The sequence below is a fragment of the Magnolia sinica genome, chromosome 1 (assembly GCF_029962835.1).
Source record: "Magnolia sinica isolate HGM2019 chromosome 1, MsV1, whole genome shotgun sequence".
Lineage (NCBI taxonomy): Eukaryota > Viridiplantae > Streptophyta > Magnoliopsida > Magnoliales > Magnoliaceae > Magnolia > Magnolia sinica.
The window spans coordinates 1,026,102-1,039,826 of record NC_080573.1 but is presented as its reverse complement, the minus strand read 5'-3'; the positions used below and the strand labels follow the sequence as shown (position 1 = coordinate 1,039,826).

General features: G+C 38.5%; 1 protein-coding gene across 10 annotated transcripts; it reads right to left on the bottom strand.

Annotated features, from left to right (window-relative positions):
• Positions 1-270: 270 nt before the first annotated feature.
• On the bottom strand, positions 271-12,751 carry LOC131231194 (uncharacterized). Of its 10 annotated transcripts, none has more exons than XM_058227411.1 (17): positions 12,229-12,747; positions 11,516-11,653; positions 10,508-10,609; positions 10,308-10,427; positions 10,125-10,214; positions 9,705-9,842; positions 8,565-8,648; positions 8,378-8,496; positions 8,059-8,160; positions 7,027-7,143; positions 6,862-6,927; positions 6,563-6,629; positions 5,603-5,656; positions 5,029-5,118; positions 3,703-3,741; positions 3,585-3,620; positions 271-806 (listed from the first exon to the last, which is right to left on the bottom strand). In XM_058227411.1, exons 3-17 carry the CDS (start codon positions 10,574-10,576, stop codon positions 669-671), a joined length of 1,329 nt encoding a protein of 442 aa, XP_058083394.1. In that variant the 5' UTR covers positions 10,577-10,609; positions 11,516-11,653; positions 12,229-12,747; the 3' UTR covers positions 271-668. The 10 variants fall into 10 exon arrangements, 9 of the variants coding, with proteins under 9 accessions (XP_058083394.1, XP_058083800.1, XP_058083522.1 ...); XM_058227817.1 differs by having other exon boundaries at positions 10,308-10,422; positions 12,229-12,743; XM_058227539.1 differs by having other exon boundaries at positions 10,308-10,415; positions 12,229-12,743.
• Positions 12,752-13,725: the final 974 nt, after the last annotated feature.

Sequence of the window (13,725 nt, the reverse complement as noted above, 5' to 3'; positions counted from 1 at the left end):
CAGTGTAAGTAATAGTGCTCCTGCCTCCTAGTGGCATGCATCATTTGGACACTGCAATCAATCGATCTGAACTGTCTATCCACTCCAAACCACATTTTATGGACTACCATGCAAAAATCGCACTGACCACATGATTCAATCCATACTTGATTTGCTCTTATTTTCACTAGCCTTTTCCAAGCCATCGATGGATGGTTATCATTGCCTAAAAAAAATTAATTTTTAAAAATCACAAGCAATCCATGATGTGCCCCATTTTCTTCTCTTTCATTTTTCTTTTTGGTGACTGGACCTATTTTTGTGTAGACAATTACATAGATCAAATTGTTGATTGGACCTATTTTTGTGTAGACAATTCTGACCGTCCATATTAGAGTCCATCAATCAAATAGTTAATATTTGTCACATTACTGTGACGTTGTCATGGTCGCCTATGAAATGTGTGTTGGATATAATGAACGGTTCTGGATCAGTGTATTGGACTTAGTGTCCCAATGCAACTAGGAGGAACTATGACTTACAGCCCTCTGACATCATTGGAGCATTTTTTATGAATTTGATAACATATTTATAAGCTAATTACATGGTATAAGCTACAGAAGGAAAGGAAATTTACTAGTAGGATTGATACAAATAGAGGAAATATAATACAACCAACTTGTTGGATATCAGAGAAGGTTGTGCGTCTGGCTTTGACTTCCTTTGGTGCGGCCTCGGAACGGATCGACCCAGTCCTTGTCTTCACTGGCAGCCCGGTCCCACCGCTTCTGGAAAATCCCCAGCTCAGATGCCGACTGCTTCCGGATCTGCCCGACGAAATCCAAACATAAAGAACTCCCAATGAAAGGACAAACGCCCAACTCAACATGCATGCTTGGGGAAAATATGAGGCTTATTTGGATCTTGGAAACCTCATTCAAGAAATGGATTTCCATCCCTGGTTTTTAAAAGTGTGGAAACGGTTGTCCATGAAAATTGATCCGTTGCATTTGGATGACACCTCTTGGACGAAGGAGCACATACAGAAGAGTTGAGCAGTTGCATATGTAGACGCCCCCCAAGACAGAAACCAACCTCGCTTAATCTGGATTGGGACTGAAACCGACTCCGAGAATACCCAAATCTCATCTCAAAGTTAGCTTGAAGACCTACTACAAACTATGTTGATTGAGTACCTTCAATCTGTTGCTGAAACATGGGATTTTGATTGAATTGATCAGACTGTCAACCAATTCGAGAAAATCCTGAAAATAGGAGTTTACTCTATGGACACTTTTGGGCATGTTCCATTCGATCGAACATGTGATGTCCATCGATCGAAGGTCATCAATCGGAGTTGATCAATCGACGATTCAATCGATAGTGCGCGCAACTTCTGCATAAGCACGTTGATTTGTTAATACAGGATTATGGTAGTTCTAAGAGTGCAAACGCAAATGGGTTTTGAAGGGAGAAAACTAGGGTTTTGTTTTCAGATCTATAAGTTGATTTCATTTCTTATAACTTTCTGTTTTATAGTTAGATTGTTTGTCGCTTGGGGTTGTGGTTTTTTCCCGCAAGGGTTTTTCTATGTAAAATCTGCGTTCACTATGATTGCTTGAATTTTTCATTTCTCTATTACGTGTGTGATTCATTCTAAGGTTGCTCCCCCGCCAAATCTGTGGCGGCTGCGCACAAGTAGTATCCGAGAGGAGGCTATACGTTGGGTTTTTAAAATTGAATCTGAGACATGGAATTAAAGGGTTCAAATGTGAAGTTTGAGACAGAAAAGTTTACAGGTAAAAACAACTTCGAATTATGGAGGTTGAATATGAAAGCCCTCCTAATTCAACAAGGGGAGTTAAAGATATTCCTTGGTAAAGCGAAACGTCCTGAATCAATAAAGGAAGAGGATTAGAATGAACTTGATTAGAGGACGATTAACACTATTCAATTGTTCTTGGCCGATGAAGTCCTTTATAACATCATCAATTAGATGACTACCGCGGGCCTATGGGCGAAGTTGGGAGTACATCTACATGACGAAGTCACTCTCCAATCGTCTATATCTGAAGAGACAGTTGTATACTTTGAAGATGGCGGAAAGGTCAAAACTCTATGTACACATCAACATCTTCAACAGACTAATTTATAAACTTACAAGTGTCGATATAAAGATTGATGAATAAGACAAAACCCTAATTTTGTTGATGTCCATTTCGGATTCCTACAAGAATCTGGTAGATACTCTATGCCATGGTAGGGATACCTTGAACATTTATACTGTTATTTTGGCCCTTCAGTCAAAACAACAAAGAAGAATAATAGTGGGGAAGGCACTTCTATGGGTGCACTAGTTGCTAAGGGGAGATCGTTTGAGCAAGAGAATGTGAAATCGCGATCGAGGTTTAAGTCAAAGGGCAAAGGAAAGTTGAAGTATTGAAATTGTGACAGGATCGAACATATGAAGAAGAATTGTACAAATCTCAAAACCCAGAATGATGATAATTCAGATACTTCAGCAAAGGAGGCCAATTCAACGGAATCCAGCGAAGAAACAACCGGTTGTGATGTATTGTCTATTTCCAAGGTCGGAAACTTGTATAACGAGTGGATTCTGGATATGGGGGCGTCGTATCACATGGGTCTTTATCAGAGTTGGTTCGCCACGTATACTGAGTATGACGGTGGCCGGTTCTTATGGGCAACAATCATGCCTATAAGATGATTGGAATTGGATCAGTTCATATAAGAATGTTTGATGGGGTAGAATGTACTCTAACCGATGTGAGGCATGTTCTGGACCTAAAGAAAAATATGATATCTCTGAAAGCTCTTGATGTACTCAGGTGCAAGTTCTCTTGCTACGATGGTGTTTTAAAAGTTTCAAAATGGGCACTCACTGTTATGAAGGCACAGAGGAACGGAAACATTAGCCAGTGGTGACTCCAAGTCAATCATACTATCTATTGAGTCAGCACCACACCATCCATGCTCAACAAGAGTGCGAGAGTGCCCCACAAGGGTGAGAGCGTCCACAGCATGAAAGCCAAATCCTATAACAAGTGGGTTCTAAAATATGCTCTCTTCTTAAAACAACTCATATATGGTGGTGGGTTGCACATGTTGGAGTAGGTTGCAGTTAGGGATGTGGAGTAGACATTAAAAGAATGAGAACTACGATTAATTAAAGGGTCCTGATACATCCAAACCGCATATTATCCCAATGCACTAGTTCATACTTCATACACAAAGGATAGTGATACCTCAAAAAATCTCCCACAGACTGAAAGGTCCTAGCCTTCAATCAGTTTACCATAAATAAGCAGTCAGGGAGAACAAAGCAACAGCCTAACAAAAGGCCATAGATTGGATAGCTTCATCTAATCTCGAAAAATTACGGGTGTCCCCCAGCTATGGTGGAATCCATTGGATGGTGTGGATTCCCCAAACTTGGTCCCCATTTTGTATTGACTGGGCATTAGGAAACTACAGATCCTGATGCATCAGGACCCGATAATTCTTCGAACTTCAGAAGTTATTGCAGGTTGCCAAACCATGTAGAACAATGCAGGAGGAAATGATCATAGTTTTATCAGTCTCACCTCTGAGCGCAAGTCGAGTGCTGGCCTGCGTAGTCTCTGCAGATCAAGAATGAAAATCTTAAGATGACAATTCTTCGAGGTTAAATGACAATCTATTCATACTTGATGTGATGTATACCTGTGCAGTGTCTACAGAAGGCTGTATGACTTTGGATGCCTGCTCATGAATGTTAAATTTTAAAATAAAAAATAAAAAATAAAAAAAACATTTTAAGATAGAAGCAAGGAAACAGTAATGTAAAATAACTGGAATAGAGAATAGAGGGGTTAATTGAGTAATTCAAAATGCATGAAGACCTTTTAAAGTTTTTTCTTTATCCCCTTTCAACCAACCATAATTTTTCATCAACGATTCTTGAAAATTCCAAATAAGTCCCATTTTTTATGCCTACTGAGACAGAATCTCTTACAATTGTTTTGGAAATGGCATGGAAACATGCATTAGGCTGCTTCTGGGAGCACAATTGAATTGAGTACATTCACATAATCACCTGGTCATGACCAAAACGAATGTTCACAGATATTCATAACCAGCAGCAGCACTAAAATTGTGCTTGCATTTCTTTCATGTCCAGCTTGAAAGCAACCTAATCTCAATTTGGAGCCTCCAAACGCTAAAAATGAATGCCAAGGAAATCACAACCTGGTTACTTCCACTTTTAGCAGAGTGATAACTACTGCAGTTCAATTCGATACTGCATGCAAATGCATGAAGGATCCAATATCATATCTCACCATGAATTTGGATCCATCCCTCCCTCTTTGGGAGAGAGAAAAGGCAAATCTGGCATTTTTAACTTGTTCTAACATCTGTATCTATTTACATACTGTGAAAGGAAAATGCAATTGGAAACTATTCTCAAACTTCCTAAGACAAAAGCACTACATAGACTGTGAAAAGAAAAGATCTTCAGTCATTGGTTCTGCTATATCTAAGCGAACACGCTGGTGACAGTTTCTCCTAATTTGACAATATGCTAGAATGATTTTGGGAAGGTGCGCAAATCCGATGTTTGCAAAAGAAGAAAGCCCATTCCCTACTGCGCAGATTTTTTCCCCTTCCCAACTACCACGCTGTAGTCACTGTGTTCATGTTTACGCACAAGAAAAACAAGCTCAATGGAAATTTGGGTATATCCATTCCACCCAATCGGAATTTCAGAATTCCCGACCACACCCCTAACCAGACACCTTGAAGGATGTGCAATTCCCATCTCTATAACTTTAATTGCAAATGTAAATGCTGCACCCATGATGAAACTATGCAACTTAAATTGAACAAATAACTCGGTGCAAGAGAAAGAAAGCGTGTTAATCAAGTCAGCATAAGAGTCTAGAAGCAAAAATACCCGCAGGTAAAAGACAGCACCTTCTGCCTACTAACAGTAGCAAACAAATCAAAAAGTATAAACTGCAGCATAAGCCAACTTACAAACTAATTAACCTTTTTTCCTGATGATCCACCCAAAGTCTGTATTCCTTGATGGAAGATAAATTCACTATCAATGACGCCCACCTTCTTTCTCCGGTCACCCTAAAATAACAAAGGCATGAAGAGACATATGAACTTCAAAAGATGATGATACAAAAAACAGTAAAGAGGATTAATCTATTTATATAGATTGATTATATGTTAAACCAAAATGGTGCTTCTAGATGGTGGCTTGTATCAAGAGAAGAAATTTATATCAATTCAGTAACACACATTTGACCAAAATGAAGAAAATTTACATGCATTTTTATGACAGAAACATTTCTAATGATGCATCATACCATTCCTGCTTAGTCCTGATGATTTCTTATGTAAAATAATAGTTCTAAGGAGATGCTTGTTCAGTAAAACATATAATTTAGAAATGCGTATCATACACATAATAAAGATAAAATGAATTCCTGCTTATGAATATTCAAGGGGACGAAAATAGCAAACACCCAAGAAAAATGACTTGCAATGTTACATGTAAGAACCAACCAAGAACTGAGTAATTCCAACCAATAACATGAAGTAAAAGAAGTACCTGAGCGCAATAACCAAGTTTCATATCCATTCCCCATCCATGTATGAGATCATTCTGTCCAAATTGAAATACCAACATAAGGTAAACCAATCTCCAGTGAAGTGCAAATACATTGGCAAGTAGCAACTCTTCAACATATTTAAGGTTTGCATGTGTTCATTTCTACATGCATGTGTGTGAAACGATATTCGTTTATTAGGAATGATTCAACCACAAAATATGTATGGGTTAGAAAGAAAAGCAGTATATGACAAGTTAGACAAATGTGAAATGTCATGCGTATTTCAATCACATAAAAAGGATTCAGAATTCCCAGCCATCACTGTCGACAGATGCAACTCACCAGGATTCAGTAGCTAACGGTATGCTCTGGTGTCGGTGCCTCCGGAGACTGATACAATGCTGTAGTTCCAAAACATGGTTGAGTTAAGAATGGAGCCTTCCCATTCTTATCTCAACTGTGATGTGGGGTAGAAAAAAGGAGGAAATTTCCCACTTAAAAAGGGTTGCATTTCCATTTCATCCTGACACCAATTGGATTTTTTTGGCTTTGGAGCCTCACCAAACACAATTTAGCAATACAAACCAAGGTATTTAAAATGGTTACGTAAGATGGTTGTAATCCTCACACGATACAGGGCTGTAACAGCTGTTACAGAAAAATGGCTCGTAACGGCCCTGTAGCAGCCCGTAACAGTCAGTTATGGGGCCGAAACATGGTTTTGTTTTTTGTTTTCCAAACAGTTATGGGGCCAAAACATGGTTTTTTTTTCCAAAGAAGGGGCTGCCATGGTTGTTACTGCCCATATCCTAATGGTAACAGCAGTGGCCTTTACGGCCACCGTTACCGTTATGGAATACCTTGGTACAAAACTAAATGCAATCCTACGAGTTAGCACAAGAGCTAATTTATTTTCTAGAAGAATTCAGTTTAAGGTGGGCCAAAGAACTACATTCAACCTGAATAAGATGCCAGGCACACCGCCAAGCAGCTCTTGAAAATACTGGTGCCATCCCCTCCACCCATCTATATAATCCAAAATAAGTATGAAAAGAAACACAGGTTGGGAAAGATCCTCTTTCAGAAACCATAAGCAGTTAAATAGAAGCATTGATTACTTCAATAATAGTTCAGCATCTTAAGCAAGTTCTCGTCTTTGATATTCTCAAGGAAAAATTCTCATATGTGCAATTGAGAATGACTAAAAAACTTGGTTAAAACGGCATGATCTAACTGACATAGAAAAAGAGGAACAGACCCTGTGCATGGGGGTTCCTGACTGGCTTCTGAACATCTTACACTCCCTCGCTTATCATAGATTCTTCTGCGCAACAGAGTAAAAATGTGGGTTCATATCAATAACTCAAGGGTCAATTTGTTGAATCATACATGAAAATGTTGTAAAAAAAACTGCCCCACTTACCTATGAACCTTCCTCCTCTTCTTGCGGAGAGTGATACTGTGATGTATTTCTGATGAATTTGGGTCTAAAGCTGGTTGAGATATCTCCAATCCTTCTGATTGCATAATTTTCAAGTACCTGGAAGGGGAACCATTTACATGAATAAAAAATATTTACCTGCGGAACCAGGATCCTGCCATTAAAAAAGGACAAAAAAATAATAAAATCCCTTGGTTTAAGCCTAAGAGGATGACTACAGTGTTCTCAAAATCAAAACCGGTTTTAGAATCATGAAAACGGATCAAGTCAGATCAACTCATACATAGACATGGCTAGATCAACCATACTCCAATTCACACCACAACCTAGTCCATTTACAACATTCTCTGGGGTTTTATATTGTACCCTATGTGGTACAGAAATTCGGAAAAATCAGATGTTGGAGAGACATCAGTCCCAATATTCTATCTGAAATTCCATGTCATCAACCTTCAATCCATTCAATATAATTAACTTCAGATGATGGAACCTATGACATTCAGATTTTTTTTAGTGAATCTTACTGATCATTACGATTCTTGTCGTGAGCAATTCAAGTTCAATTTGAACTGGGGACCATTAAGGGCATTTTCAGAATTTGGATGTCTACTAAATCCTGATTATAGTAAATAATGCAGCTTTCTTTGGATCAGAATTTGGTCTGCTTGGCATCCTGGTGGCACAACATCCAAATGCACCCTAAATCGCATGAGTTTAACAACATAGCATTTGGACTATTAGGAACTCGTAAAATTGTTTATTACAATAACTCAAGCCCAGCTTACCTATCTAAATAAGAACAACAACAACAACAATAATAATAATTTATTAATTAGTTACGATATATAGTTTTTCCTTATGTATTTTGTTGAATTTATCCTCTATTAATTACCTACGGACTGCACTTTCCACGAGATGTATGGATTCTTTTAGCAGTGTTATTACTTTATTTTAGGGAAAACAACATGTCTGCAAAGAGATTACACAAAGAATTGCTATGACTACTATATTTACCTTCCTGGGTGGAAATTCTCTACTCCCAAATCTTCATCCCAAATGAATATATAATCATAAGTAGATACAACATCTGGATGTAGAAAACGCTTTGCAAACCACCTGAATCAGAAACAATATCATGTAAGATCAGAACATTGTTATTATGAATATTCAATTTCAGTTCGGATATCTGAAGGCTAATGGTGGTGATTATGAAAACCAAAAGATGGAACTGATCTTTTATCGTTACTCTACAGATCTATAATCATTTGAATCCTCTACTTCAGCACATTCCAATTTATATGAGATGCGAAACCTATAGACTATAGAAACTCACCATTTGGTTTGGTTACGAGCAACTATATGTAATGCCTTGTTACTCCAGTGGAAATCATGCCAACCATCCACATTACCATCGTAGTGGAAGAGAATAACTGTAAAATTCTCTGAAAAAAACTGAATTCACTGAAATTAGATGAGAACTGGTCTCCTCAAATGTACATGACAATGGATGAGAATATTACCTTCTGAACAATGGCATCCACATTTTGTTTTTGTTTAATACCAGCAGGAATTGCCAATAGGTTCTGATGAATCTGGTCACTATCCTGAGAAGTAAAGGCACCATGGATTACCATAATTAGTAAATAAGAATGGTATTTTAAGGAATATACTACTCAACAATGGCAATGCACCTACAACAGAATTCAATAGATATACACAGTTCATTTTTAGTTATCTTTCTCTTCTTGTTCAAGTGAATAGGTAGTAACTACAAAATAGAAAATAGTAATATGTTAGACGGATCCAAAAATCAAGCAAGAAAAAAATATCAGTATAGAATTCCTTCAAAAATTCAAAAATTGTATATAAAACCAAAGGATTGTTGAACATGGTACTCAGAGAATCAATGCCAAATAGGAGTACATCCGGTGAGTGTTGTAAACATACATTGAACAAAGCTTCAGAAAAGGAGCAATCCAATGTGCGCATCATAACCTCAAACCCATAAAGAATTTATTGGGGCACCAACCATGGTTCCATTCAAATCCACAATTTGACTTCATTCATTTTGTGTGTGTGTGTGTGTGTGTGTGTGTGTGTGTGTTGGTTAAATCAAACTTTTTCGTTAATATTGTAAGCGATAATATAAATCACAAAAGAAAATAAATTTGTGCTTCAGAACCCGCTAAATGCAGCATAGATTATTGGACAATTAGAAAAGAACTACATACAGAGCTCAATCTAAAAGCCTCCCTCCCATGGGGCACCAATGTAAAATAGAAGAAGAAGAAGAAGAAGAAGAAGATTTATTGAACTTGCACAAAGATGGATTGAAAACTTCCATAACTCAAGGTACTGTACTTATTTGACATTAGAAGACACATGGTTCAGCATCTGATGCACAACACACACTAGATGGAACTTGCACAAAGATTTATTGAAAACTTCCATAACTCAAGGTACTGTACTTATTTGACATTAGAAGTTCATCCAATCGCACCCACCAATATCACAGGAAACCAAGGATCACCATTGAAGGCCTCTCTAGAGGAGGAAGTTCATTTAAAATAGAAGGAACACATGAGGCAGCAACGACATAGCACCAAATAGAGCAAGTAAACAGAGACATCTCTGCCATTTCATGTGGTCCACATACCAACCTTTAACTTTGCACCCCTTGTCAACCATAGAGGCTTTAATTCCATATCAGAACTTGCTTCAACTATTCCACGAGGTAAATGATCCACCTTAACAGAAGTTTCATGAGATTCCTGAAGCAGAGCAAATGGGCCAAAAAACTACATCACTCATTAAATAAGAATAAACACATCCATGCGCCTATTGTGTTTCTTAGTGAAGACAAGCTCGATCATGGTTACACATCCTCAATACAAACAAGCCATACTAGTACGAGAAACAGAGAGAAGTTATTTGGTACTGGTTGTTTCCCAATGTAACCAGGCTGAGCTCGAGCAGAACAAGCTAGCTTAACCAGATAAACAAGAGAGAGAGAGAGAGAGAGAGAGAGAGAGAGAGAGAGAGAGAACATGGCATGTGTGAGATTCAGGGTTCACCGTTACAGGATCAAAGGGATGCAATCTCGCTTCCATCTGAAAATGAGATTCAGGGTTCACCATTACTGAGTCAAAGGGATGTAATCTCGCTTCCATCTGAAATTTTGAAAACCCATTTGCTAACTCAATTACTCAGAAAAGAGATTGAATTCCAGAGAGATCCTCAAACAAGTGATGATGTTGATGTACCTTTGCATGCTGATACTGACATTTTGTGGTCCTATATACAATGTAAAACATGACTGTACATAAAATTCCCATGAACTGCAGCAATCTCATCTTAACGCCATGGATTGCCTGCATTCTTTGCTTCAAACAATTAGAAATCGGGAAGGGAGTGATGGATCATATTCCTATAACATTTGAGCATCCAAGAACAAAATTGTTACCCCATCCGATGAGAATGTGCTGCTTCTTGACAGTGATTGCCACAATCTTATGGCCTTCATCGGATACATGCGTCTATTTATCTATCTCTTTTCCATGTTATTCTGCATTCCAATGGAGAAAATGCGCATAGAATATCAGACAACAAAAGCGAAAATCCTACCGATAATAGAATCCATGCTAGAATCCTCACAAGTCATACCATTTCCATTTTCTACTTCTTTTTTTATTTTTCTTTTTTAAAGATAGAAAGAAGAAAGAAAAGGAAGCAACTTAGAGAATCAAAGGAGATGGATTCCATTCAAAGTCAGAAATATAGAAGTATCAGGCATCTCACCAATTCAACGGAAAACGAAAAAAGGTTCAACGCTTCAACAAGAAACAAATATGAACAAATAATCCAAACTGTCCGGGGTCATTTCGATGCCTGTAAATGGTTTAAGCAGTAAATGATTTACAGGTGTAAATCATTTATAGCCTGTTCTGTTTGGCTGTAAGCTGTAAATGATTTACAGGTAAATGATTGTCAGTGTTTGGATAGCCTGTAAATTGTTCAAGACCTGTAAATGGAGAGCCAATCTTTCCATTTATAGCCGTTAGGCTGTAAATGGAGAACCTGTAAATGCAATCACAGCCTTTTGCCTGTAAATCAAATGGGGCTGAAAGCTGTAAATGATTTACAGGCATTTTTCAGCATCCAAACACTGACTGTAAACCATTTACCTGTAAATCATTTACAGTTAGCCCAATTTACAGGCATCCAAACGACCCCTTCATGATATGCAGCACCATCCAACAGAACTGAACTCTGTTCAAATCAACAAATACAAAAGAACCTACCAAGGAACAACCCAACAAAAAAAAAAATCTGCAATAAACTTTGATACCAGCTACTGAAAGTGAAAACAAATACTCATTGATAAAATCCATAGCATCCATGCTAATGGGCCTATCCAGATTATTCATTTGATGTGCCCCACCATAGATGGGCAATAGGCCAAATCACTTACCCAAATAATCACTAGTAACTGATATTGGCGCCTTTTGCCATTGCAGGCCTAGAATCTGATGGGTAGGATTACCCAACAGAGGAGCTTTATTGTAGCAGTCAACCATTCACGTTGGCGATGCCCAACCACACCGTTGGCCTGGATAAGGTGTACCGATCATTACAGAATGCTGGACTGAATGAAAGTTCACACAATCCCACACATGAAAAAATAGCTAAATTCCAACTAATTATCAGAAAAATAATTTACTAGAGACTAAGCTAATTAATCTTTTTTATTTTTTAATTAACCCCGAACTTTCTCTTTTTAAATCTCGGAAGAAAAGGAGCAGAGAAGAAATAATAACGGAATGGAACCGTCAGATGAAACGGAGCGACGGAACTTTTTTCTGTAGAAGAATGAACCAAATTACATAAATGCCCCCTTCAAATATTGATATTGCTAGATCATGTACTCGAATATGTGCCTTTTTTCTCATTATTGAAAGCCAAAAATCCCGAAAATGAAAAATATTCTCTTGAAATTAAACTTCGGTGGCGAAGAATGAGAAGTTTACTCAGGAACTGCCAAAGAGGAAGAGAAAAACGCGGCGGAAATGTCACATAACTGCTCGGAAAAAAGGGATATTTGTCAGTTTCCGGCATGGAAAACGCCGGATCAACATTTCTCCGGCGAAAATAAGGAGATTCCGGCGGAAGAAGAGAATCTCTGACCTTTTACTCCTCTCAAGAAGGCCTCTGCCGACTTCAGGCGAAGGAAGGAGCTAAACGCGCCGGAAATGTCAGATTTCTGCTGTAAAACCAGATCTTTCCCAGCACCGATAGTTCAAATCGTAGCTACTTTCCGGTAAAAACGCCGGAATATGAAATTCCTGTCGGAAAGTCCGTCGTTTTTTCCGTCCAAAACAAGCCGGAGAAATTTCGTCGTCGAGATTTCGACTGGAATTATCCGATATTTTGGTTTCCTTCCCCCGAGAAGACGGAGAAAATGATAGAAATCGGAATGGTTTCAACGCGTGACGGTTTCTGAGAAGTGATTTCGTCTGAAGTCCGGCGACTCCTTCGAAGAGAGAGAGAGAGAGCTACAGGCGTAGGAATGCGAATGATCTCTTTTTTAAGAGTGGAAGTGCATGCGTTCTTTCGTCGACGTGTAGCTAGTTTTCGGCAGACGACTAGAGATTGCTAACTACTATGCGCCCCGCTTCAGGCGCCAAACACAATCGCACCACACGTGTGGTGGATACATAACTTCTGGTTTATAACTTATATGGGGAGTCGCACCTGTGCGAAGAGATGGACGGTTATGAGAGTGATAACCTTTTATATTCAAATTCCACGTTGCATTCACATGTTCTCGGTTTATTTTATTTTATTTTATTGGTAAAAAAATTAGAGTGCTGAGGGGACCAGCAGATCTTTCGCATGTGCCACTTTAACACGTGCGGTTGCGCTTGCGTCTGGCGCTTGACGCGCGGAGCGAAGAATCTTTTGTATTTCACGTAGGAAGAATCCACCACTCGATTAGCACCTGAAAAGTTTATACGTGTCCAATCCACCTCTTAAGCGAACCGGATTCCGTGGTGACATTCGGAAGCGGATTGGATGGTGATACTCAGATAGTGGTGGGGACGCTGTGGGTCCCACCCTGATTTATATCTTTTTAATCCATGCTATTCATCCGTTTTTTTAATTCATTTTAGGGCATGAGCCTAAAAATGAAACAGATCCGAAGCTCAAGTAGACAACACCACGTGAAACAGTGGAGATAATAACAACCATCGTTGAAACTTTGCTAGGCCAACCGTTATATTTATTTGCAATTCAACTACTTGATAAAATCACATGTACTTAAATGAAAGAAAAACACAAATATCAACTTTGATTCAAAGCTTTTATGACCAATATTAAGCTTTGGATCATTATCATTTCTAGACTCATACCCTAAAATAAATAGACGGTGAGGATAAAACAATACATCATGAATAAACTCGACTGGACCACATCATGTGAACTTAGCAGTTTAAGCAGTTCTACATTATTTTCGCTAGCGTTGTCCAAGTGACTTCATTATCTAGCCTATCTTCCGCATTAGAGAGTCGATTTTACATGTACAATATACAACATTAGCCTAACTCACGGGGCTTGTAAGATGGTTACGGTCGGCCTAAAAGACCCGCCGGTCATCACATCAGCCATTAAACTCCAGGGTAA